Source organism: Aphelocoma coerulescens, chromosome 2 (assembly GCF_041296385.1).
Source record: "Aphelocoma coerulescens isolate FSJ_1873_10779 chromosome 2, UR_Acoe_1.0, whole genome shotgun sequence".
NCBI classification, from domain to species: Eukaryota; Metazoa; Chordata; class Aves; order Passeriformes; family Corvidae; genus Aphelocoma; species Aphelocoma coerulescens.
The window spans coordinates 138,816,112-138,844,086 of record NC_091015.1 but is presented as its reverse complement, the minus strand read 5'-3'; the positions used below and the strand labels follow the sequence as shown (position 1 = coordinate 138,844,086).

The 27,975-nt window shown below is 40.7% G+C and overlaps 1 protein-coding gene and 1 long non-coding RNA gene across 4 annotated transcripts in view; one reads left to right on the top strand and one right to left on the bottom strand.

The window, feature by feature from the left end:
- The window catches only part of PAG1 (phosphoprotein membrane anchor with glycosphingolipid microdomains 1), a 112,510-nt gene extending 99,021 nt beyond the window's left edge, over positions 1–13,489 (top strand). For all 3 annotated transcript variants that reach the window (XM_069005000.1, XM_069004999.1, XM_069004998.1), the window contains 2 exons: positions 1,907–1,966; positions 4,118–13,489. In XM_069005000.1, the coding sequence (XP_068861101.1) occupies positions 1,907–1,966; positions 4,118–4,468 (411 nt within the window). In that variant the 3' untranslated portion in view covers positions 4,469–13,489. The remainder of the gene's footprint in view (positions 1–1,906; positions 1,967–4,117) is intronic.
- Positions 377–27,248, bottom strand: LOC138105250 (uncharacterized). The gene is made up of 3 exons (XR_011148431.1): positions 27,196–27,248; positions 26,200–26,270; positions 377–1,464 (listed from the first exon to the last, which is right to left on the bottom strand). It is a non-coding gene; the product is annotated as an uncharacterized lncRNA (long non-coding RNA).
- Between the last annotated feature and the right edge of the window lie 727 nt (positions 27,249–27,975).

The window sequence follows — 27,975 nt, the reverse complement described above, 5'->3', positions numbered from 1 at the left end:
TGAGCACTGGTAGAAATGCTCTCTGTGTGTCCATCTGACTGCTGCCATCTGATTTCAGCCTTGCACAGCCTGAGGATAGGCAAAGCATCTCTTACAAATGCACCAGAGGAGAATGTTCTTCTTGTTCTGGTGCCCAAGTCAGGAGCAGCAGCTGAGCCAAAGAGCAAAAAATCAAGTGCTGTCGAGGAATGAAAGGAAAGTGGAAGGCAAATAAGGACACGTGTTTGTGTTGCTGCTGTTGAGATTTCAGCATAGTTTATAATGTTGCTAGGTACAAAATGTTTCATAGCAAGTGGGATTTTTTTAAGTTTCCAATATAACAGTATCCTCCAAAACTGATGTGTCACAAGCTTCACATTTAGAAGAAAGAATGCTATATCCAGGGGAACAGCACAGGATGGCAAACACTGTCAGGTATTTATCATACTTGAGTGGGGAACTGTAGAAGGGGTCCTGACACATGATGCTTGTAGACACACTCAATAACTGAAAAATTGCTGAAGAATTTTATGAGTACATCCTTGTCTTAATGTGTGAGGATGAAATTAGTAGCTTACTCCTCAGCACAAAAAATAATGCTGCAGATAGGAAAGACTAAAGTAAGTTGCTGTAGTGAAGCAGATCTAATACAAGGCCAAAATATATTTGAACTTTTCCTTGTTCTTTTTCTTTTTTTTAAGAGTAAACAAACCACAGGTTAAAGAGCACTGTTCTCCAGTCAGAAAGAAGCAAGGGAGTTACTCTGTGTGAGGGAAGCTCTTTGGGAGCAGCAGACAGAACTTCAGTGTGCTGTGGGCTGGGGTCTGTCAGAAGTGGCCAGGAACCTGAGGTTTGGTATTTACCAGAAGTAAAAACAACAAGAAAATGGAAGGAGGAAAGAATCTATCATAATGAGCCTCTGTCAAAAAAAAAAAAAAACAAACAAAACCAGAAAACAAGTTCTGTGTGCCTGGAAGTGGTATTTTATTGACTGTGCTAAAAATAGGTCTAGTCTTTCCATGTTGGCTTGTACTGGAGGTGGTATGAAGTATTTTAGTTGGAGAAGTTGTGTGAAAGTCCAAAATACAGCCTTTTACAGTGCTGGAAGGCTCCCTCTGAACCACTGTGGAGCAGGAGTCCAGGAAAGCCTTCTTGCCCCAGAGAGGAGGCATCCCATGGCTGCTGTGTAGCTGCAGGGTCTTTGTTGTTGTAAAGGTCTGAAGGCATTTTTCATAAGAGCAAAATGCTTTCCCCCCAATGTTTCATGACCTGTTTTACACAGAACACTTTAGGTGCTTGAAATTAGACTTGATACCAAACCAAGCCCTCCATCCTTCAGTGACTGCTGCATGACCTGGCTCCAGCCTCAGGGTGGGCTGCAGCAGGTCTGAGTGGTTGTGAGGCCAGGCTTCTGAGCACCTCTGCACAGGGGCTGCCTTCCAGGGGTGGGGAGGACACAGAGCTCCTGGGCAGCACTTCCAGGATCTACAGAATGAGGATAATAATCATCAGGAAGGTGTCAGCTGAGTGTTGTTCATCATCTAAAAGCATATCTGAAAATCCTGTGAAAGGGCAACTGGTGTATCCCAACAGCTGAGTTCTGATTGTTCAGAAGTCTCTGCAGGCGCTTCATAAGAAGTGTAAAGGAATAGATACACTGGTGCAGAGTTTGTTTTAACCATTATATTATTTTTATCCTTTCCAGGTCAGGACAAGAGCAGATACATTAAAAAGCTTTACTAACCTCAGGGCTGTTATCTCCATAAAAGTACTCTGAATAGTGGGGATATTAGCTATGTATAATGGAACTTGAGAGCAAATGACCATAAAATATAATGTATTGATTGTAATCGGAGGGTTTTGTTACAGATTTCACACTGTTGATGGGTAATGAGCCTTTTCTTTCTTTCTTTTTCCTTCTTTACAGAGGCTTAGTTCAGTGTCTTACAAGTCTCGAGAGGAAGATCCATCTCTTACAGAAGATGAGGTAGGTTTCTTGCATGAAATTCAGTAACTAACTGGAGACCAATTTTTAGGCAGAAATTAGCATCAGGTCTGCATGATTAAGCAGAATCTAATAAAGGTGAAACTTGTGTGAAGGGAAAATGAAAGCCCAAGATTCTCTGCACGGAGTTTCTATTGCCACATTCCTAAAATCAGAAGTACTCTAACATATGGCTGTATCAGGCCCATAGGTTAAAAATGGTGTCAGAAAATAATAGGAGGCCACAATTAGTTGATTGTTAGGATAATTTCTTGATTTGGATGACAGGACCTTCGCAAGAAGAATAACCCGTCGCCTTTTGAAACATACGCTCCACCTTCCCCATGTGAAGTGTTTAGGGCTCTGGGAAGTAAACTGAAGCACAGTAAAAGCACTGGAATATAAACTGTTCTTTAAAATGTCTGTTGGTCAGATAAACGGAGGAGAGTTAAACAAAGAGGAAAGTTAAACATAAATAAGGCTGTTTGTGATCATCTCCAGTACACCCATGCCATTTATAAACATGTTCTCTGGACAAAAAAGTAAACACAAACTTGGCAATGAGCTAAGTGAGCTAATGCCTTCTGCTGGGAGAAGCATTCCCAGACATTAATGAATAAACTGATCTTGAACTGGGTTAATGTAATCTAATACTGAGAAGAGTTGAAGTATGGATGAGCAGAAAAGCCATTTTTTGTTTGGTTAGCTGAAATCAGTAAAAAGTAAGAAGTATTGCCATTTCCAAGTTGATGTCCCTCTAAAACAAACAAATAAACAAAAGCCAACCAGCCCCAAGAACCCCAACCCAAACAAACAACAAAAACAAAACAAAGCAAAACAAAACAAAAAAACCCCAACAAACAAACAAAAAAAAACAACAAAAAAAACCCCAAAAACCAAAAAAAACCAACCAGCCAAATTCCCCCCAACACACATACACACACACACAAACACACACACATAAAAAAAAAATAAAATCCCAGAATTATCAGAAGTGTTCTGGTTCATCTGCATCAGTCTGTGTTGCCTAATGGTAATGGACATTTTCATGCCAATCCACTCTTTCAATTGGATTGATACAAACCCAGAGTGGCCTTGCATGCTTGGGAAAGACTTTAAATGTAAGAGAAGAGCTATGTTGCATTGTGATATTGGGTACCAGAGAAGCAGTGCAGGGAATTTAAGCCATCTGTCCTGTGCAAGGGCTAGTATCCATTTGGCCTGGGAGAGGGAATCAAGACTGATGATAACTGTGCTTGGCACCAGCCCAGATAAGCCCTGAGCAGAAGGACATGTGTGGATGTGGGCTTCTCCTCACCTTTTCATGAACGGCCACTTTCATGCACTTGTTGAAGTGTATCACCTCACCAGAGGGAATTTTCAGAGTTAGGAATGAAATGCTGGCTCCCTTTCTGGTGTTTACAGCTGAGATGTTGCAGTCTCCAGGCTAAAGTTCAGATACTCAGTGCCTGAGAAGCAGCTCTTCTTACCAACAGAGAAGACCTTGCATATCAGTATTGGCACTACTTCCTGTTATCTGGTGTAAGTGATTTATCTACAGATTTTTAATGTTGTCTTCAAATGTGCTGGTGCCTATTTAGTCCTGCCATGAAGACAATCATTAACTATTCTTCTATTGCAGTGTCCCTAAAAGCAGAAAAGTAGCCACTACCATTAGAAATAGTAACAATAATAATTTTAAAAGCCCTAAGGATCAGACAGCATCCTTCTCCTGCATTACAGCAGTTCAACCTGATCCTCCCTTTGATGCCTCTGCCCCTCCCGAGTCCAAATTGACTCCAGGACCATAGCAAAACTTACAAGAGCTCCTGCTCACAAAGCCATTCCCTTTCACCCAGGTCAAATTTTCTCGTCACGGATTTATACTCAAGGAAGTTTTACATTTATAAACTTACTTTATAAAACACTCTTTTTTTGAAAGAAGATCGATTTATAAATGCATGCCAGAAAAGGAAGGATTTGTAAGAAATAATTTTTATATTTTTTCAAGGAAAAACCATACCCTTTTAGAAAGGATATGTTTTTATCAGAAGATCCCGTCTTTTCTTAAGTAACCAACATCCTTGTAGTACAAGACTGGTGTACAAGCTTTATGCCATGCTTGGATACTCAGCTGGTATCTCCTTTCCCTAGATCTCAGCCATGTACTCATCGGTGAGTAAGCCGGGACAAGCCATCAAGGCACTGGATTCTCCTTACACCTGTATTCAAGAAATTGCATCTCAGAGGTCCCCATCTATTTGCAGTGGCCTCTATGCAAGTGTGAAGGACTTTGAAAACACCCTAAATTCTACCACTGTGCCTCAGTCAGCGGACAGACCAAACGGGGAGCTGGAGCCAGACTATGAAGCTATCCAGTCAGTGAGCCAAGAGGAAGACAGGACCTTGTCCGTGCCTAACACAAACCACACTGCTCTTTCAGGAGAGAATGACTATGAGAGCATAGGGGACTTGCAGCACCACAGGGAATTCACCAGACTTTAACTACTCTGGCAGCAGATTTCCCCACTGTTATTTTCAAAGGACAAGTGAGACATGGAGAGGGAAGTGCTTTTCCTTTTGAGGAACAAAGCTACATTTAGAACACAAGTTGTGAAGAAGCAATGTACATTTCAGCCAGGGTGTGATACCTGCTGGCTTTTTTGGGTGGTGGATCAACGCTCATGGGAAAGGGTACGTCAGGTCAGAAAGATGACCAGGACAACATAAAGGTTTCTTTATTATAATTAGCTCCAAGACAAACGTAATTTGGGAAAGAGTGCCATGCTTGTTGTTCTGATAGGATTATGTACCAAAAAGACTGCCTTCACACAAAACTTCTCATTTTAAGAGATTATTTTATGTAATTTTCTTCAAAGTGTTCTTCAAGCATAATTTTTCATTCAAGTTTTGGCATCCACAATGTTGAGCAAACCACGGATAATTGTACCTCAACTCAGACTTTGCAGGGCTGGGGAAGATGCACTCACTTCTGTGTCTTTTGGGGAGCTCTGTCTACATTCACTGCAACTAAAGTGCAAACAACAGTAGTTCACAAGGGACTTACTCCAAATGTACTTGAATTAATTCTGCTGGCTTTTTCTTTTTTCTTTTCTTTTTTTTTAATGTCAAGGGCTGTAGAATGTGACTTGCAGTATTTGAGATGTGTACTGGTATTTGTAGGGGTTTTGTTTGATTATTTGTGAAATATCCCTTTAAAATGGCAATGGTCACCCTTAGCGTTCTTGCACTGTTTCCCTCAAATGGACATAAACACCTACACATACACACCCCAGACCACTGTCATGTTGCAAAAAGTTGTGCAAATGAATGCATTGGCATAATGTGTAGTCTAACCTTAGTAGTGTGGAGTAATTTTTTTGCAGAATTTTGCCCTTTTTTAAGACTTAAATATTTTAGTATGTTTGTCTAGTTTCCTATATAGGAAAAATTATGTACTGTGTTGAGTGGATAGTATTTTTATTTTTTACAACATATTTTTCATCTTTGAAGTTTTTGTAGATTAACTTACTGGGGTATGTAACAGGAGGAATCCCATTCTTTATTTGGCCCTTATTTGGTTTCTTTTTATTTTTTTTTCCTATTTCAAAAGTAGATAAATGAAAATTGCTTTGGGGTTGTTTTGTTGGCTTTTTCTGTCTCCTTGAGCAGAGATATGGAACATGCCTTGCTGTTTTTAAGCTAAAATCATGGAGTGTATGTAATAGAACACTGCCAAAGGGCAAAAAAGAGGAAAAAGAGATAGTGGGATTTAGTCAGCCATAGCCACTGGTCCTCCTTGTTCTTCTGCTAAAAGGAGCAGGAGGGCAACCAAGACCTTCTTGGGCCTCTGACAAGCAGTTTGAAAGCCACTGGCTTTTCAAAAATGCCAAGTTATTCTGTTACTGTGAAAAACAAAGTACAGTGAAATAAGCAGGTACTGGATTGGTACGTTTTTTCTTCAAGAATAGTACAATAAATAGTACAATGGTACAAGAATAGTCCAACAGTAGAGAACCAGCATTGTGTGACATGCATGTGCACATATCCCCATGTATATAAGCATACCCTTGTAATTTGGACACAAGTACAAGTTATAGTCCAAGCTTGGCAACATTCACATATGTAATACCTGGCATGTGCTTGAAGAGCAGTTTATTTTTAATTCAAAATAAGCAGTACATAAACTGAGGTTGGCTTATTCTGTAGTAAACAAAACAGGTTTACTTTCAGCTCAGTTGGTGCTGGGTTTTGATATAGCAGGTTGAGCCCTTCTTGGATCCTTGGTCAGTGCTCAACATGAGTTGGTACTATAAAGAGCAAACACAGGTCTGGTTACACATGTTTATTAGAAATCACTTCATAACTGAAAGAAGTGTGCTGATTTAGCAGCCTTGCCTGTAAGTAGTAGAGCTCTGAGGAGCAGTGCAAGTGTGCAGGCAGCCTCTGCCCACGGGGTGGTTCAAACTTCATGGATCCTGACCTTGTGCAACAGTGCAGCACGCTTGGTCTATGACTCTCTTCCTTGGAGAAGAAGCAGTTCAGACCAATCTACATCCATCCTGGTTTTGACCATGCTGCCATGTTTTGACAGCTCCAGTAAACCCTTTGCTTCCACTTCAGTGCTTTTTAAGGATGACTTCGGTTTTGCTTTCTGGAGTTTTTCCCTTTATAAAAGTTTTTGTTCCTGTTTCCTTGAATGTGAATTCAGTAAGTTCATCTTTGACTGTTCTCTCCTACTTCACCATGTTTAAGGCCAAAGATAAGATGCACCATGTTTCAGAAGATCTGTTGTGCTAAGTCTGGAGAATTTCTTTAGTCTTTAACTATGTGTTTGCTGTCTGTTCCTTGCTCAGGGGTACCAGTTTATATATGTAGTCCTCAGTCTGACTCCTGCAGCTTAGTGGCAGGCATACCTCAGCCCCTGAAATTCCCAAATACATCTCAAGATGTAGTTATCCCTTTACATGGACGACTGCTTTTGGAGAAACAGCAGGAACATGAGGTTTGCCATGTTCACTAGTTTCAATTTCAAGACCAGTTCAAAGATACAGATAATGTCAGGTGATAGCAAAGAACAGCACTGAACTCTTGATTGTAAAATTTTAAGATGCAAAAGAAGGAAAGCAAACATCACTTTAGAAGTGCCTCCATTGAGACCAGCAGGTCAAAGGATGGTGGAGGACTGTCCAGTCATTCTGTTGTCTTTCACAGCCAGATCAAGAATGTTGGTTTGTAGGAAGGGACACAAGTCCTTCTTTCCTTTCTTTCCTCTGTTCTGACAACTGCTGTTGAGACCCCCCAGACATCCCTCTTTCCAACATGAAAGAAGAATTTTCTTCCCCTTCTCTTTTTTCTTTGGTTTCTGTTTTTAACCTGCCTCATACAGCCTTGCACTGGGAGCTGGTACCATGTCTACAGTCCTGTAGCAGTGGCACAATCCTTCCTGTTTAAATGTCTCTCAGGCTGGTCACAACCTTTTAATGGTCCATCAGACCTTAGTCTCATGGAGAAGCAGTTCACATTTTGGATTTCTGCTTTTGGGATGCCCTCACCCTTGAGACCCACACACACTGGACTTAAGAGCTGCAAAAGAGAATTACCCTCCTGAACAAGGATGTACAGGCGAGTCCATAACTCCCCTGCAATCTCCATTATGTAGTCTAATGCTAAAGGAAAATGGTTCAGAATTCAGTCCAAGGTTGTTAAGTGAATATTTACATTTCTTGACAAAGAATCGAGCTTTTGGTTTAGTTCCCTCTTCCGAGAAGTAAAATCTGTTCCTTTTTTATGGCTGTTGTCAATGCTTTCTCTTCATTAATATATTCGATAGAAAGATATTTCTAGCAGTAATCCCCAAAGAGATTAATCTGACTGTAAAGAAAAGGGAGTCTCTTCTACTTGTCTCTTTACTGCTCTTTTTAACTCTTTCACCATATCCCTAAATAAAATGTCAACATCCAAAATGAAGTATTTGTTACCTGGTGATGTTTTCTGGGGAAGCTTTACAGTCTATTTCTTTGCCTCCTTTTTTTGGCACAACTGTATAATAAGATCTCACATCAAATTGCCACGGTAAGGCCAAGGGAAGCTGTAATGTGTATGTAACTAGTGAAAAGGTCTTTTTGATTTCTCTCTGGGAACTGGTAGAAAATAGGAAATGCAGTTCAGACATCTCTTCATGAATTTGTGTCTCCTATGAGAGTTGTTCTTACCACATACCTAAACCAGTGCTAATCCAATATGTAAACCAGTCATCCTTTTCTACCATGACTGTAGAATAACTTTCTCAGTCACAGAGGGAAATAAATTCTTTGCAGATACCTGTAGCACAGGCATGTACCTAATTACCGCAGTTAGATCAGTTATAGTGCCTTTTCTACAAAGTAGCTAGTACTTCCATACTCTTTTCCATACTCTAAGTGTTTAACTCAAAAGTACAAAGGGACAACCCCAACGTTTACTTGTCCCAAGTTGGAAACATCTTTACAGAGACACATTTAATGTACTGGACCTCAGTTAGCCCTACAATAGCAATAGTCACTCAAACATCCACTAAAAAGCCCAGTTATGTAGCTACGATGACTAAGTTTTGCAATAAGAATTACCAGTCTTCTTTTGAAGAACCTAAGTTTTACAATAGTGAGCATTCAGGGAGGTGGTGTTCATGCCAGCTGGGAACAATTAGTTGCTTCAGTCTTTCTATTAATATAAATCGCAGGCTTGCTTACATGTAGCAGGATCCATGGAGTGAGGGATGAGTAGGTGTGGGGATTCATGAGTAACCCAGAGCTGGGCCATCCCCATAGTTTCAACTGGCTGATGACCAGCTGCCTTGTTCTCTAAGCCTTCATCTATCGTGCCTTCAAGGAATCCATCCTGCAGGGATGCTTCTGGGCTGCATGCTTCTCCATGGCTCCCTGAACAGCTCCTGTCTGCTGTTTTGAACACAATTCCGTATACATGGTGCTCTCTGTTCAACCTTTCAATGGTGCTTTTATAAGATGCTGGATAAATGGTTTGCATGTGCTTTCTGGAAGCTGATGTGTAAAGCTGTGACACAGAGTGCTCTCTCTGGTATTGTCTGCTTCCCAAACTTAGCGTTAACTGTGCAACTCTTGACTACAAAAGCTGACAGTGCTGCCCTGTCTCTTGTTCATCTCACTGCAGCCAGAGTGGAGGCACCACGTGTGACAGGCCTGCCTAGGCTGGGACACAGGTGTTTAAAAGCAGCCATTCAGGCCAGGTGGCTTGGCTTGGAAGCAGCTAGAGACACAACTCTCATCTGTGCGCTGTCGGACTGGAAACATCATAGCCCAGCTCAAGGACTTCTGTTCTGTCTCCTATTGTGCATATACATTTGTTTGCCATGTGACTGTAAGAAATCTGCTTCTGCAACAAACATTTTAATTTGGACCACACTCCAATGAGGGACTTTTGCTTTCAGGCAAATAGCCAGTTATTTCAGATGACTCTTATTTATTGAGGTTGGAGTATGCCTGAATAAGGCTTTTATGTGCCTCACAAGTAATTTGGTGTGGTAGTCTGCTGCAAAACAGAAGAATGCAGACAGATGATTGGCCTGACAGATGCTCCTTTGGTGGTGTGCTGAAGACTTTGAAGGGCAGGTCTCTTCCTGGGAGCAGGGAATATAATTACTGTTAATATGATTTCATACCCTGGTGCTGAAGTTGATTTGTAGCATCTCTTCTGGGATGGTTGTGGCTGAAGACATTGCCAGAGCAGATCTCGGCCTCAGAAAAGAAAATATATATTAAATATAAAATATATATCCCTTGCTAGCAAGCAACATGTGTTCAGGGTTATGCTAAAGATAAATGCTGCCAATGGAACCTCACAGAGCTAAAAATACAGGGTTCCCTTTCTTCAAGGAGAGAGAAACCCCTTGGTTGGGTCAGCATGAAATATCCAAGGCTTACAAGAAGTATTAAACAAATTAATTGCCTATGTGGTGATTTTTCAGGAGTGCATTAGGATATCACATACAGTAGACACTGTTCTTTTCTCCTGAACAACAGAAAGATGAGAACTTATTTGTAATATAAGGTTCCCATTGATTAATTGATAAAACTTAATTTACATATAATCCAACGATCAGCAAGTGTCTACACAATGTAGATATATTTTGGCTCCAGCACCCCAATTTCCATAGCAAATGCACAGATTATCTTTGCATTACATACCCATTGGTCTGTGCCCAGTCTGTGGATAATACAAATCTTACAGTTCTGTTTTTTCAAGCTGTGAGGTTTTGTTTCTGGAGGTCGTCAGTTTTAAACTGCCCAGAAGGACAGTCATACAAACATGATAGCAAAGTGCCTAAAAATACAGATGATTCTGTAAAGGTAAACATGCTCACTGTTATTGCACAGCCACTTGACTACTGTATGTGGTACTCTCTTGCCATACACATTCCTAAATATTGGCTTTCATTTGTGATGTTCATTTATTGTTATAACAGCACAGTCTGACAAGGATTTTGTCTCTGCAAATTCATTGGCTAATTTTAACTGGCATGTGTTTGTACAGAAAATACAAAATGAAATTTTGTTTTGCTTAGAAAGCAGCCATGTTATTTCTTATAGTTTATGATAATACAACAACCGGCTTAGATTATTTATAAAGTATGTAAATATCACTTGACTTCAAAATGCTTCATGTGAGATTTCAGAATGCCTCCTGTTCACTACAAGACAATATAACCAACTCTTGTCCTTTTAATCTTGTTATACTGGGGAGGGGGGCTTAAACCTTACAAATCTTATTACTAAAAAAAAAAGACAGTGCTGATGTTTTCAATTCCTAATGTCTACAAAAAGAACAATTTTAACTCGTATTTTAACTTTCAGCATAGGTTGGATTTGGACTGCCCTCTTACTTATGAAACTGCTCTTCCCCACTATGTTCAGCTGTCACCATCTGAGTATCTCTTTTGTCCTTAGTGAAATATGACAATTGTACAGAGGGCACAGAAACTGCATCACATAACACTTCTGAATGGGACCTTTTAAATGTGCCTGTGAGATTTAGGAGCCTGGACTTCAGTCAGATGTTTTGGGGCAATCACAATCTCCTGATGGAGAACATCTGTGGAGGTCTTCACTTTCTTTCAAGGCAAGAAGTTCTGTAGCTTGCAAGCACTCACATGACATTCAAAGACACATATATGATGTGAATTGTCACAATGTTTAAATGTATTGTTGAAAAAACACCTAAGAGCACAAGAACCTTCCTTCTCACATGTCTGAGCATACTGGAATTTGCTCGTTACATCTGAGACTGAGAAAGATCACATAACCAGTCTCCTCAGAACATCCTACCAGCAGACAGGTCTTTGAATGAGCCACTGTGGTGACTCCTGACTTTCTGCATGTACTGCCTTCATGATTTCCAGCAGGGCCTATCTCATCTCATATCTCATCTCATCTATCTCATCTCTGTGGCGATGACTACTTAGGAATGGCCCTTTGCTTTACAGTCCCAACCCCTTTAACTTAAGGAAGGGGATGTGAGCTGCTTCTCCTCAGTCTGACTGGTCTTTCTAGATGAAAGTGTGCTAAGAGCCCACCTTCAGACCCACAAAAGAGCATTCACTGTCAAGGCAAGACAGGTACAGCCCACTGCAGCAGCTAGGAAGAAAGAGGTAAAGGAACAACAGCTAAGTTTCATTTGCACCTCCCCCATCTCACAGGTGACCTGTTACAAAAGATTTTTAAAGTAGAAAAGGTTACAGTAAACAAGTTGCTGAGAGTCTCATGGGAGATTTTTATTCTTCTCAGTATTCCCTATACACAGAGAGGCGAGGGCAAGTCATCTCCACCCAACCATGATGCAGCTGGATTATCTTTTATCAAGTCTCTATATCAACAGAACGGAAATGAATAAATAAATCCTAAATACATGTTTTGTTCAATTACAAACCCAGCATGGACAAATGTAAATGCACTAAAATAAGTACCATGTGTAGATCTGGACTTGCATGATGGGGGGTTTTTAGCAAAACCCAAACAAACAAAAAAACCCAACTCTAACTGGATTATTTTATTTAAATAGCATGAGCCAAGGCTGCAGGATTGGGCCCTAACAGTTTAGAAGTTTGGTTTAGTGATAGGTACTTTTGTTTGTATTTTCAGTGAAATGTATTTTCTTTCTTTTATATTAGTGAACTGATATGACTTCCAACAAAGTCATATCAACAAAGAAAAAAGAATAACAAAAAACTCATATCAACAAAGAACAACAAAAAATAGTTATATGGATAATTATGTCTAATAGCTAATTATTAAAATCATGCCTCAGTAAGAGTCACTTAAAATTGGGTGCTGTATGAGCTTTAGCATAAAATTGCTTTACATATGGAACACTGCATACTAAGAACATAATGGATAATAATTTGTAAATACAGACACTTTTGTTTATTTTATCCATTGTTTTATAATGGAAAAAATATGTATTACTGGAATATCTCCAAGCAAAGTTCTCTTACACAGTGTTCTAGCAACAAAAAGTGTTTTCTGGACAACTATTTGAGTCCCTGATCACTGACACAGAACTGCAGAACATCCTCAAACCAGTATGAGCTTGTGAAAAGAGAGGCTTAGAACTGTCCCGGCTATCTTAGAGTGGATACAGTTAAATACACTAAGTTCAGACCTGTAGGCAGTGAGAGCAGCTCAGTGATTCACTGACTGTGCCATATACACCTGAAGTCAATGTATGCAGACTTTGGAGATGGCATTAGCTAAGGCTTGTTTGCTACATGAAGGGTTATGTGGCTTGCTACCTGTTTGAAATCAATATGCTTTTATCAACACCACTGCAAACACTGAAATACTGTAGTTTTGCAGAATGTACATTCCATAAATTGTAGTTTAACTGTAATTGCAGGGCTTATCCTACTGTTAGAGCAGTTCAGATCCAACACTAAATTGTATTTTGTAAATTAACAAATGCTATTCAATTCCTCTCAACATTTTGTAATAGTATACACAAGTTGATGTCATTTAGTCATATCTTTGTTCCAAGAATCTTCATCAGATGTTTCTATAGCCAATTCAGCTTTTGGCTGCTGAAAGCACAGTAGGCAATTATGGTTATTTACTGTAAATGTAGACAAGTTTATGTAAATATTTTTTGGGTTAAAAATGCTACATAAACATATGAAGCAGTTATCTAAAAGTAAGCACATAGGTCAATAATAAAAAATACAGGTTTTATTTATTTACAGTAGTATCCTAATATTTACTTGTTTATATGCAAAAAAAAAAATCATAAGATTCTGTACTGTATTCTCTGAAAGCATTCAAAAGAGGTTCTGCCATTTTCTCTGGTTATTATATTTGCAAATAATTTCTGAATTTATTGGAAATCCATGTAAATAAATGATGTTTAATGGGAAACATGTTACATTGCAATGAAATTAATTTAATTCAAAAATCCTGGAAAAATTGGATTGAAATCTATATATAAATTCAATAGCCAGACAGAATAAACCACATTAAATAAGGTTTGTCTTTTGTTTTAGTGGTTGGTTGGTTGGTTGGTTGGTTGGTTGGTTGATTTTTACCTGTGCCTCTTCTGTTGTTTTCTTAACAAATATATTATTCAGTCCTTGCAGTCACTTCATCCTGCAGATCTTAAAACCTGCATAATTTTATAGAATTTTGTTTGTTCTGGGCATTTTGTGCTGATTTCATTATCTGACAAGAACTACTAAGACTTCTTTGTGATATATAGCACCTTAGTCCTCCCAAAGGCACAATCCTGTCAAGATTCAAGCATGCACACAACAGCACTAATTTTAAATTGTCTCTGACTAAAGCAGGGACTCCCATGAATATAGTGGCACTACGCTCTCTAATGCAGGTAAGAATACTGGGTTTGAGCCTTTGAAAGTTGTGCAGCTTTCAGCATTTTTAAAGTTGCAATTACCAGCCCTATGGATTATCCTCTGAAATTGCCATGGCATTTGATTCCTTTTCCTTTGTTAGAGATGCTCTCTAGGTAATGTTCCCCATCCATTTCCTGCACTGCTCTGCCAATAGCAAGACTCTCATTTGTGTAGAAGTACTTTAAGAGCATCCTGAAGCCTTTCAGGAGGCAGGTGACTTAGGACCACTGCTGAATATGTAACACAGATTCTGCATGTAAGTCTAACACAAAGAAATGTCATCTTTTAAGCATGTCACTGGAACAAGGCTTCTTTGTACACTAGAGCATGAGGCTAAAATAGTACCTAACCTTTTGGGGCTTGCATTCTCCATGACTTGCACTTTCCTCCTCATTATCTTTAATTACAGATAGGAAAAGAGCAGCTTTACCCATTTAATACTAAGTAGTTACTGATGAACAGGTTCCTGGAAAATTCACAGTGCAGACAGGGATTAGTTATGCCAAGCTGGGAGGCTGAGGAAATCAGACAGAGACAGACAAGTAGTATCTGTTCACTGTCAAAGTGATGGCTCTTTTATGTTTAATCTGGGTAAGTATATTTTAATACTCAAAAGATACAAGGTTATAGGACAAATAGAGATTTTGTAAAAATAAGAAATATTTCATGTGCAAAATCATTCAGGATCTGACAAGTGTAAAAGAAGATTGCTTTTTACTGAACATTTGCTCATGGGCCAAGAAGCTGAAAAATATGCAATTTGATACAAATTTTATATTAAGTAACTGCTGAATATTATCCAATACGGGCTGTTCTTCTGGAAAAAAAAATGCATGCAGCATTATTATCACGAGACCTGTTTCACAGATTTTTTTTTTTTTGATTCTTCATTCTGAACAGTTGCTATCAGCCATAAAATCCCTCTATTACTATGGTTAGTTTCAGGTTTGAGGCCAACCACACAGAACTATAATGTGGCTGGCTGAAATATTGAATAATTTTCCCAGATTCTGGCTAATCGTCTAGCTGCACGCACACACTTGGGAACAAAGTACGAGCATCTTTGTTCTCCATGAGCTTTGACATCACTTAAAAGTAAAGCTTTAACCTAATGGGAGCTCGGTGTGGAATCAGGAGTATCCTGCAGTGACACCTGGTGTTTAAAACAGAATTAGTCCCTGTGAAGTGCGGCTGACAATTCATTTTAATTGGGTACATATTCACTCAAAGACTCAACAGTTCATCCTGTGGCCGTGAAGCATAGCATTATATTGAACTAGAAAGCACTGGAGCTAAAAGAGTGGCCTGACATTGCTTTGTAGAAAATGAGTCTGACAGATTTGTTTCAAAAGCCCAAAACCACAGTGACATGATCTTCCTAGCACTGTAGCTGGCAAGATACTTTAGCTCTACTTCTTCTCAGTTGGCTATTCCATAAATGAGATTGACCTTTCATATAACTCACACAACTGGAATTTCTGTGCAGCCTTTGTGGAAGGACTGATAGGCAAGAACAGAAAACTGTCAGTTCAGGCAGAAAACAGGGATCCTGTGTGTGTCATGGTGCTAGAAAGCATATTACAGCTACAATAGATTCTTCTGAAACAGCTCCTGCTAAAGAGCTTATTGACCAAAGAAGTCAAGATCTGCGTATTTACAGATGTGAATGAAATGGCATGTAAATCCTATCATCAGTTACTGTAATTAAGGATTATTAGGATAATGTAAGATAATAATAACGAGGATCATTATTATTATTAAGGATTTCAGTTTGCCACAAGATGAAATAAAAATAAGAAGATCTGGTAGCAATCTCTAATTTGGACTGATGAACTATTTCCATTATGCAAAAGGTTTGTGTCACCTCTTTTGAAAACCGCATACATGCTCCACATTTATGTAGTTAATCCTTGATTCTGGCAAGGACAAAACTCTAAGGCTAGCATTCTGTTTTTCCTTCATGTCACAAAATTCTGTTAAGGGGTTGGCTGAGCTACAAAGATTATCTTAAAAGTTACTGGTTTTTCTTTCCTTAATTCTTCTGGAAAATTATGGGAGCCTGTAAAAACAGACAAATAAGCATAAACCTGAACTTTCTAAGGCAGCACCTATTTTGCATGTCAACCAGCAGAGAGCCAAACCTTGTCCAGCAGATACTTGAAGGGTTGCACTCAAGCTAGCATTCAGAGGTCTTTCCACTTTCTCACCTGCAGCTTATTTTCAGCAGCAAAGTACAAAGGAAAAAAAGGATCTGGGCAAAATGAAATCTGGATGGGTTCTAAAGGAAGCAAACAGCTGCTGCTCCAAGTAATATAATGAATATTGCAAGCCAGCAGCAGAACCAGCATTGTGCTGTTTCTGGGTTAGAGGGTTGAGGCTGTCACAGGCTGGAGAAGAGAGTTATCAGTAGCTTGCCTTTGAAACACATTAGTTCCTTGGGTACTCCTTCAAGTTATGTTGGAAGATAGGAGTGACATTTGCTTTTCCCCAATTTTCATGCACCCCTGCAAGTCATCATGATCATTCAAAGATAATCAAAATGCAATGACATGAGCCAGCTCCCTCAGCATTTTTGGGTGCATCCCACTGGGGTCCATGTCCAGTTTGCTTAAGTATTCTGATCCTCTTCCACCACAGATACATGTCCCTTGCTTCAAGCTTTCTCTCTGTCTCCAGGTCCTTGGATTGCTGAAGGCAAGTTTTCCTGGTAGAGACTGAGGTGAAGAAGCCATTCAGTACCTCAGCCTTTTCTGTGTCCTGTGTCACCAGGGCCCCTGCCACCTTCAACAGCAGCAAGCTCACATTTTCCCTAGTTCTTGTTTTGTGACTGATACAATTACAGAGTCTTCTTGTTGCTTTGACACCCGTCCCCAGATTTAATTCTGGTTGGTCTTTGGCTTTCCTGCATCTTGCCTGCTTGGACAGTGTCTCTAGATCATTCACAGGTCTCCTGTCCCTGCCTTCACCTTCTATATGCTTCATTTTTGTGTTTTAATTTTGCCAGGTGTTCCTTGTTCATCCATGCAGGTCTCCCAGCATTTTTGCCTGACTTCCTGCTCCTTAAGATGGACCCTGTTGACCTTGGAGGAGGTGAAGCTTGAATATAAATCAGCTTTCTTGGATCCCACCAAAGCCTTATCCCTTTGGACTCTTTCAAGCAGATCCCATCCAGCCACCTCATTCACCAAATAAGAGGATTTTTGTGGAAAAGTATTGTGACCTTATTTGCAATGACTTTAATTGCTTGGTCAGGTGTGGGGTTTTTTAGCCACAGAAACTGTCTCAGTAGTTGTAAGCATAAAAAATAGCACAGAACTGTATGAAGTATGTGAAGATATTTGTAAATCTGAGGTTTCTTTCCCTCCAGCTTTTGCAGCTTAGGTAACACTTGAAGGTTTGGTATATGATTGAAAGATGGTGACTGCCACTTGTCTGTGACACATCTATAGGTGACACTGTAAAGACTGGTAAGTGGAAAGATGACAAGGATCCTGTCCTTTATAATTTGCAGCTAAAATACTCATTGGGCAGAAGAGTGCAAAGAGATGAGTGGGAGTCAAGTCCATTCTCTGTAGTTCATTGTAATAGGTTTTTTGTGATACTCTGAACAGTGAGATTACTTTTTTTCATGGCTCCCAAATTCCCACTAGGGTCCTCCTGGGTTCATCTACAATGCTCTCCAATACACGTGGTGTCTGGCAAGCCTCCGAGCCCAGGCACAGCCTGCTTCTGCAACCCATGTTACCAGAATATACAGTCAGCTCTGACATATGGGTGACACCCCCTAAGCTGCCTCAGCACAGCTCCAGCCTTGGTCCTGCAGGTCCGGCTCCAAGCCTCAGCTAATGAGCCTGCACAGAACCAAGCAAATCCGTGCAGACGGAGCTCGTGTGTCTCTGCACTAGCGCTGTGGTTTGGCCACACCCTAGGTAATTACCCCACTTAAGGGAGATAAATAGGTGGGTGTATTTCTTTTACTATGTGTTTGCATGGGTGTCAAGGGGAGAGAAGACAGAGAATCGCTGGTTTGAGATCAGGTAACTCCCCTTTTCAAAGCTTTTCTTATGCGCTTTTCCACTTGGAATTGTCCGAGCAATGGCATATAGTGAAAATTGGCCAGAAACTCAAGACAGAAAGATTTCAGGTTGTTTATGGTCAGTTGTGTGGTTCACAGAACAAGAGAGTTTGGGAGAGAGAACTCTCCCACTGGAAATGTGTGAGCTGGAGGGAACACCACCATGAAGTGCTACAGCAAGAGGAACCCCTTCATGAAGAGAACATGGTCTAGGAGTTATCCTGCACCTTTCAGCCACATATATGACAAAATAAAACCCAAAATCACTATTGGTGCCTGGGGTGGCTGTACAGGCATGTTCTTAATACATTAACTAATTTAAGGTTAATCTAAGAAAACCCCTTCAAAATACAAATTATTCCTTTTTGGACCCAAGCTGCGCAACTTTCCGTTTGTGTTCAAAAAAAACCCCCAAAACACTTTAACGTGTATGGAGGATACTCGTGAGGCTATTACGGCTTCTAGATGGTTACCACAAAGTAAGAGCTGAGTGTTTGAGTCCCCTGCACCACTGATGGAGTTAGGTGACTTCAAAGGAGTCTCCAACAGGCAATGTACTAAGAACAAACTGCTTGAGGTAGTCACTGGGGAACACAGAAGACAGTATTAAGGGTTTGCCCACCCAATGTAGGCTAGGCAGGTACTCCCAGCAGTCATCTTTCACAGACACAAACCATTACAGAATGTTCTGACAGCTTGTGTCCTGAAACCTGTGTGTTGGGTGAGATAACAACTACTACTTGTAGCATGAAAAAATTATCCTGAAGAAATACTTAGCACATACTCTCTTCTAGAGAAGTGCAATATGAACTCCATTCAGAGACTAAGCAACCATGACTGCATCCGTATGGCGAGCACATGTCCTTTCAGTTAAAAACATCTCTATTTGTGCACCATTGCCCTCTTGGCAAATCTGCATAAATCCAACACTTTAAAGCATGTGTCATCTCCATTATAGTATGGTGGGAAATGTAAAGTGCTGTGTACACTTTAGGCTGCATTCAGAATTGATTCAGAGGAGTGCTTGAACTCATTTAAGATTAAAATCTTGTCAGACCAGGACATCTCTCATGGGTAACACTGAACTCCAGATTTCCCTCTGGTACTGCAGAAATAACAACAGAAACTGCATCGAGGGACTTGTCTCCAGTTATGCACATGCAATTTTCATACTGCAGGAAGAAGAAAGTTGCAGCACTGAGAGCCAAAAAGTGCCATCTGAAGTGTAGTTAATTTCATGATGAAGCTAATTCATTTGTTCCTCTGCAAAGTACATTTGCAACAAAACCAGAATGAGAATGCTATCACATCACAAGGGGTTCTTGCTACTTATTCTTCACAGAGAGAGAGATAATTTAAGGCAGATGAAAAAATTACAGGAATTTCCACCAGACAGACTTTGCCAACATCTGCCATGTTACTACACTCAGCTTGAGGATTTGACACCAAAGGCCTATCAAATAAGTGCTGTTGCATGTTTGCCTTTCCTCACAATACAGAAAAAATGTTCTCTTTTTCCTAGACAGCTGCAAGCCCTTGGCATAACTGGCTCTGAATCCATCAGTGTTCTCCACAGGGTCCAGATCTTCAAATGCTCTTCTCATCCTCGTATGTAGGTTTTGGGGCCCCCTCATAGCTTTTCTTGGGGCTATTTAATTCATGAATTGCACTCCCTGTTGGGGCAGAAATAAAAAACTTGCCATTGAGTTGCCTGATTCCCTAACTCATTTCTGTCCCTGATGAACAGATTCAGTAGCAAAAGGATGAGAAGAGAGGCAATCCCCAGAATCCATGGGCTTGGACAGCTTTAGCATACCTACTGTTTATACAACATGCATCCACTTGTAGGAACAGCCACTAGTGAACAACTTCCGTTCCTGCTCTTTTACTGAGTAATATTTGTTCTGCAAGGGACATACCCCTCACTCCAGTGACCACAAAAGAAGGCATGTGTCCCAGAGACAATTTTGGACCAGCCTGGCCATCCAGGAAGATTGCCAAGTGTTGTGTTCCTAATGGGAAGAAGGTGGGTACTGCAGGGTACATGAAACTCTTGTTTGTGCCTGATGGGGTGGAAGAGCCAAAAGGGGAAGAAAAACGATGGAAGACAGAATGCAGTCGGAATAATGTTCATTTCTAAGATTGCAAAGCTATTAACATTTTAGTCTTGGGTTCTGGCAGATATGCAGGGCAGCAAGCACCCTCCATGCAGATGTCTCAGAGTTCCGGGAGGTTTTAAGTTCAAAACAGTGACTTCAGCCTTCAATAGCCCTGGCAAGCGTTAAGAGGAAAACTTTGGCATGTGTTAAGGATCTCAAAAAGAGGAGGAGGGAGACTGCTGCCAAAAGCTCTCAATTTTGAACTTAGTTTTTCTCAGAAACTCAGTTTCTATTGCTGCTCATTAAAGCTGCAATTTCTATACCTGAGGAAAAAAATAGAGGCAAAGGATAGGGAGAAGATGAGGCTCTTAATTTTGAACAACTGTTCACTTCTAGTATTCCCACCCTTAGGTTTTTGACAGTACATTCTTAATTGAAATAATTATTGACTATGCTTCCCAACTTGAGTTTGGTTTAGGCAGTAACAAAGGCATTTTTGGCAATTAGGCTTAATCTAGAAACTGAAAACAAAGCTCAGTGTTTCTTAAAAACAAACAATGTTCTTACTGTTTGTTATGGGAGGTTGGTTTTTTTTTCCTCTGGTGCTATTTTGAGTTCTAGCATGTCTATTGTACACAGACTGGAGTGTTCATTCTGGTTGTTTACAACAATTTCCCTCGTGTTGCCAGGCTTTTCTTCTATGAAGCATAATTTTGTAGGCAGTGTACAAAACAAGCTGCAATGTAAATAAATGGAATATGTGTGAAAAGTGTGGGCTCAACACCCCTCAAATTTGTCTCTAGTCCTAAAACTGTCATGAGAGCATTAAACACTCAGGACAAGTTAGAAGCACAGTAGGTACTTCCTTGGATTAAATTTTAAAGGATTGTTACATTTGTGCAAATTTGGAACTGAAAATATTTCTCTAATTTCTGTGACTTTAGGGTAGAGGCCTTGGTGGCTGCCCAGATTTCACTTTGGGTCTGCTGAGCTCACTGCAGTCACAGCCATTGTTGCTACCAACATGCCTGAGACCACTGATTTTAGCATTCGAAGGAGACTTTTTTGGTTGCAGTAGCTGGAAACTGTTTTTGTGGGGCAGCCATGTGTGGCTGGCCACATCTGGGAGCTAACAGGCAATAGAAGCACTTTGTGCCATTACATCTTCGTGTTCGCCACAAAAGATCTGTCTCCCATACTTGATGCACACCTGGGAGGGCCATATGGTCATAGGACAAAACCAATAGTTTTTTGATTCTTATTAAACTTTTGTGGGAGTGGATTAAGCAATACAGCATCTCACTGTGATGTGGCCACTGTGGAGAGACAAGCAAAAAGTGAAGCAATGGGGAATGGTCTTACTGTCAGTTCCCTCACCCTCAAAGATGGCTTGGTAGGTGGCTACAGCCCAGCATCCCCCCAGCCATGTAATCCATCACACACAGAGCAGGCAAACTGGCAGGTGCATGCAAGTGTATATGCATAACACAAGGGAGACTCAAGAAAAATCTTTGCCCAAAATAATATTGAAAGAAAATCCTTGAAGCACTGAACCATACAGTTATATTGCAAATTCTCCCTACTAGCTTCATGATCAAAATCAGAAGGCAATAGACAGGAGCTTGTGTCACTCTTTGCTGTGCCCCTTTTCACAGTTGTCACATGCTCATTCCTGCAAGCCTGGGGACAGCCACTGAAAGCCTCACTGATAGCTACTCCACAGACACATTTTCATTTCTTGTCATGACCAGACTGGTGTAAAAGTTAGCCAAGAAACACAGCTCTTGTGAATGGGTGTCTCATCTCCTCCACCTGCTAACATACACCTTCCCAGCCCTAGTGAAAAATCTGACTCAAATGCACCACCACAAGTGGACAAGAACTCTGTCACATATTTAACAGCTAGAAAATTTGTTATAAATCATTATTAAAACAAAGAGAAAAAAGAAGGTATTAACAAAGCTTCTAAATTTCTCACTAGTATGGATGCCACCAGTAAGGACTGCCCCAACCTGAGCACAGACTCAGACTTCTCTGCAAACAGTTTCTGAATGCCCAAAAATAGTAATTGCTGGAATTACCTTTCCCTAGATCTGAAACAATTAGGCTGGCCCCAAAAATGGTTAAGTAACTCAGAAATGGTGTTTTGATTGACTGTATGATAACACAAGCCATCACAGAATGTAAGATCCCTTTCTATTTATCAGTTGCTTAAGAGATGGTTAATAACACTGTCCAGTTTTCTGACGAGCTGCTGAAAAACTGTGTTCAGGACCTCTGAGAAGTGGCACTTGTAGAGCATCTTAGACTGCCTGAAGAAGAAGCTCAGCTGCACTGCGACACCTAATATTAGAAAGAATCAGGGCTGCTGCCCATGGGATTTCCCAAACAGAACATGTACATATGCTGTGTGGAACCCAGGAAAGATACATCCAAAACTTCATGGATAACTCAAATTTTCTGAAAGGCTGCAACAGACCGTGTCTCCTGGAGGTGTCACAGGCATTGTGTGTGCTGCATGGCTGATCTGCCCATATGGTGGATATTGGTGAATTTGACCAAAAGAAGAGTTGTTTTGTTTAGCTCCAATTGACATGGACTTTTCGGTCCATGTTTGCTCATGTTAGTCCAGTTTCCCAGCCAGTTTCCCAACCTTTCCTCTTCTGTAGAAAGCTAAGAGTGGTGCTTTGCTTCTAGAGAGGATGAAGCTTTCCAGGAAGGAATTGCAGTGAATTGCTTGAGGAAGCCAGTGGCCTGCCAAACTGGGGACTTCAAAAGCAAAACAGAAATGGATTTCTCCTCCTTCTCCTCCTTCTTTTTCCTTACTACTAAGTCTAAAAAAGAAACCATAGTGAGACATTTATTTTAAGTCTATCACTGAATCATTCTATGATTTTTCAGTTGTAAGAGCTATCCACTTAGCAGTGACATGGTAAAACAAGTTTATTTCTCTAGGTACCACTTGGTGTGGTTAAGGAATACAGTAAAACTGAGACTAATTTGCTGTGAACGCTGGTGCACTAGACCATGACGTTCTGTGTCAGCAGAAAGCCGCATGTGACATGCAGATTACAGGCTATTTTTTATTGTCAAACTCAATCCTTCATTCAAACAAATACATTGTCAGAACCCTAATTATTTCTGTTAGAAGCACTGCAACTTGTTATAAAGGGGCATAAAGTCTTTCTCTGCAAATTCTTGATCATTGCATTACAATTCCAAACCATTTGTGAAATACACCATTTAATTTCGAGCCTGTTTCTCTCTATGTGGGCTCTGATTACAGAATCATTAATCATTATAGAGTATTAGCCCTGTGATGAACCATGCACTGTTTTGGGTTTTTTTTCACTCTGGTTGGAAATTATTGCCATTAGTTTCTTCTTCGTTATCTCCTGTTCCTCATAATTGCTGACAGGCAAACTGGAAAATCTTGCCTTTTATTCAATCATCTTGCTCTTTTCAGCAGTGGGAATTTTGGGCAGATTCAGTAACAATCCTTCTGGCTTCATCTAGTACTACCAAGTTTCAAGGACAGGTTTCAAATTTCTTCATTATCAAGCAAATGTTCTGGGCATGCATTGGAAGCTGCTTCCCTCACTGTAACTGTGAATGGAATTCAAGTTTGATCAATGGGAAAATTTCTACAGGCCTAGCACCTGTTGGTACATGTCTACATGCAAAACTTGTGCCTTATAATTATGCTTTGAGGGAAGAAAAACAGCAAAATAGTACTATCTCTTGCCATTGCTGGCATCTTCGGGCCAGATCAGAACACCGGAATCAAGATGGTTGGAACGTGATTAGAACTCCAGGATTAGAGGTCTGTGTTTTTTACTTGGGATGGAAATGCTGACAGCTGGAAGATGTTTTAACTCCATTTGTGCTGGAAGCTATGGAAATCTGGAAAGGCGATGGGATCCCTGTGAAGCACAGCTGGAAAGAGGTATGTGGAAACCCTGGGTCTGGTAAGAAGAGCTGGAGGTGGCTACCTGAGAAGCAAAGACCAGGGTCACACTGCAGTGAAATGTCCATTTGAGTACAAAAACTCAAGAGCCATTTTTTTAATACTTTATAATGGTACAAATCCCACGAAGCAAGATTTACTACATCCCTGGGCAAGTAATGATGCAGGGTGACCTCGCATTGCTGGGTGGCAGTTCAGACACTGCCTGTGGTGAAACCTTGCCCTAGATCTAATAGCTTGAAGCCAGGTATCTTTCCTGACCAACATCATGAACAGCAGGTGGAAGTGATCAGTGGCTCACAGCTCAGGCTGATCCGGCACTTGGAGCAAGAGAAGTGACAGCAATTCTTTCAGGCAGGCTGCTCCACCTAAACACATTCTTTGTGGCTTATTGCTGTGAGTGTAGCACAGCACTGACACAGCTTTCTTGAAAGGTTTTGATGCCACCCACTTTGTTTTTGTGTTGCTGATGTCAGGGTGTGTTATGTACAGAAGCAAAGGCCCTGGCTGATCCACTGGATTCATCAGTAGAAATGTATACTTCAGAGAACAGTACAGGCCTTTAGAATGCAGGTACAGATACTGAGTAGGACAAATCTTCAAAGATTGGCCTAGAAAAAGTTTCTGAAATACTATTAATAAATTATATCCTTTGCTGTGCATGGATTGCAAGTACAACAGCCAAATCCCAAACTAGGAGCAACTTCATTGTAGAGAAACTACCACCAAGGTCTGTTTGGGGTTTTTTCAGCCCTCCTTAATACTTCTCTTACCTATTTCTGTGTTGGTGGATCTGAATTTTCTGTAAACTGAACTCTGAACACTTTTGCTTTTAACTCTTCTAAGGAAATTGGCTTAGTAAATTTCTTTAGTTTAATACGGAATTCACTGTGTTCATCCATTTTCTGAAATCAAACTCAGTGTTGGAGATTAATTGCTGTTCTCCTGGAACAACTAAAAGCGCAGTCTACAGCTTGACCTGGCAGCCACACAAGGCTTTTGGAATCTGTCCACTTCTGGAAAATTTAAGCCAGTGTTTTTTAAGGGTTTATCACTTTCTGTCTCATACATCAAGATAAAGTAATACTCCTTATCTTAAGAAATTTTCAGGAAAGAAAAAAAGGCTGACCACCAGTCTTCGAGAAAATTTAAAATCTGTCATTTCAGGATCCTGCTTTATTATACATGGTTTTGTTCAATGCACTGGCAGAAGCAATATTATAAACATCAATGTAAGGCATTGTTTAGCCACAAGGTATTTCTTACTAACATGAATGACAATAAACCACAAATTGCAAATAAAAGCAAAGAGGTGAAGGGGAGTTGTATTCAAGGATTAAAACCACAAACAAACGTGTTTATGTATCTCAAAGCAACAACATATGAGTAAAGAGAAGTTTTGAATTTAAACCCTTTTGAATGAAATGGAGAATCAAATAGCAATGGGAAGCAGAACTACTAAGGTATTATCCATTCAAAGGCAAGAACATGCATGAAAACGACTACTAAATCCCTTGTCACAAATGTGTTTGAGATCAGTGAAGCGGAGATATTTAGTGACTTGGCTTTGCTCAAAACCCACTAATCTCCATGAGCAGACTGAGATTCAAAGCAGACCAGAGAGCAACCCTTTGTTCATCATAATAAAGAATTTGCTGTATTCAAATGAAGTCACAGCAAAGTGGATGCGTGCCAGTGCAGCACCAGTGTTCCAAGAGAAAGGCAAGCTAGGAAATTATAGACCCTTCATCTCAATGTCTGAAATTTGCAAAATAAAGGGTACAACCAGGAGAACATTTGCAAAATGCATGTGCAAAGGAGTATCATTCTCTGTAATCTACTTGAAGACAACTAGCAAGGTTAGGTGGTGTCAGTTAACTAATCTCCTTTTTGAAAAAACTATGCTACACTTTAGTTATTAAAACACTCAAAATAATAATTCATGTAGCAGGCTGTTCACCTAATGCTTTGTGGCAGAAGAGTTTCATTCTCCTTTAAAATCAATGTTGTTATTCTGTAAGAACTTGAGGAAAATGGTAATCTAGGTCCCAAGTCTCCTAAATTGGGGTTTTGCAGACAGCTGAACTGAGCAGCACAAAGAGCAATGTGACCATGAAATAGAGACACAAAAGGAAAACAATCCAAACTTTTAACAGCTGTATCAGGTATCTTCAGTACACTTACCTGTGTCATGAGTAATTATCCCAAGCCTCTTTCACAAGAGCATCTAGTCCTCTTCTCCTCTGTACCATTAACTGTCCATGAAGAAGAGTTGTGTTCAAGGAAACATGGTGAGGAAATAAGTATTAGAAATAAAATTCTTGGTTTCATCAACATCTCTGCTATTATTCACTGCCTTGGGGCTAGCCTCCCATTCTTACTACTTGATCCCCCTGCCCTTCCACTCTTCTTCTGCTGTCCTTCCTCTGTGACTAGAACCATCCTCTGCCGTTCCGGTTCCTTCTTTTCTATGTTGTGCTTCCCTGAGCTGCTTCATTCTGCCTTTGTTTTCCACTTTGAGACTGTGTTTATCCAAGTAACATGTTCCAAATCACTAACTCAGACAAGGCAGTAGATGCTTCATTAGGCTGTAGCTCAAGTGAAACACTTTTATCTTGCCATCTACATCAAACTTGTGCATTGCTTTAGCACTTTTTGGCCAAATATCTTTAATACCAGTAGGACAAAAAGCCTCCAGGAAGACTTGTACTGTCTTCTCCCTCTGCTCTGCTCTTCCCTGCTGCTCCACTCCTCCCACAATCAAGCCTGACTTGACAGTTCATTCAAATTGAAAAAAAAAAATATATATACACAAATAAATTTGTTCCATAAAAACTTGAAAAGAACCCTTTGCATTTAGTAACAAGTTAGTACATGTAAAATTTTCTTTTTGCTTACATAAATCATAGGTTCAAATACAACACGCCTCTACCAAAGGCAGCCAGCAGAACAGAGCAGCTGAAGTGTTTCTAAACAAAGCCCAACCATTTAGAAACAATAAAAATTCATTAAAAAGACTTAGAAATTCGAGCCAAAACATTACAGTTGAAAAGATAATCACAAGAGAATGCTTAAAACACCACCACTTCAAAAATCAGTTTTTGTTTTACTGCATCTTCCCTCTGAAAACAAAACCAAAGCCCTAATCTCCCGGAAGAGAAATGTGTGAGATTTTAGTACCTGGAACTTAAGACCTTTTCCTGTTTCCCAAGGGGGTTCCTGCAGTTGAACTGAACTTGCCACAGCTATTAGCTGCGACCTTTACTGCATTTTACATTATGTGTATTGTACCCAAATCCCCTACGTGTTTAGTAGTACACGCTTGCACTTGTATTGTGCCCGTAAAGCAGCTAACTGCTCGAGTACAAGTTGTCCCAGCCGCGTTCACCTCGGGTGGTCCCTGGTCATCAATTTTAGCTCAACAATCATGAGGTGTGACAGATCCAACTTCGGGTCATTTTACACATTTGCCGATTTCTGAGCTCTTATATAAAAGTTTCTAAACTTTTTTTCCCCCTCACAGAGAAAGGTAACAATGGCTTTATTTGGACATTTTTTTAAGGAAGCCGAAACTCTTACACAACCCTCCGACGTGTAAGCAGCGGGGGCTTTACAGTGTTTATTTATAACCGGCCATGGCACCGATCATTGCAGAGCCCGAACCGCACGGGGCCACGGACAGGGGCAGACTGGAGGCGGCTGCTGGCGGGGGAGGGTGTTCGCAGCCCGCCTCCGCCACCGCGTAGGAAACACGCAGGAACCATCGCTGCCGGGACACGGCCCTCCTTCCCTCTCGGGGCCCAGCCCCCGGGCCTCCCCTTCCGAGGGGCCGGGCGGGGCCGGGGGCGTCCAGGCGCCGCCGCCGCGCTCCCCGCCCCCCTCCGCCGGAGCGCCGGGCGGCACGGCGGCCCCGCCGCGCGTGTTTACGGGCCGTGCTCCGCCGGCGGCAGCAGCAGGAAT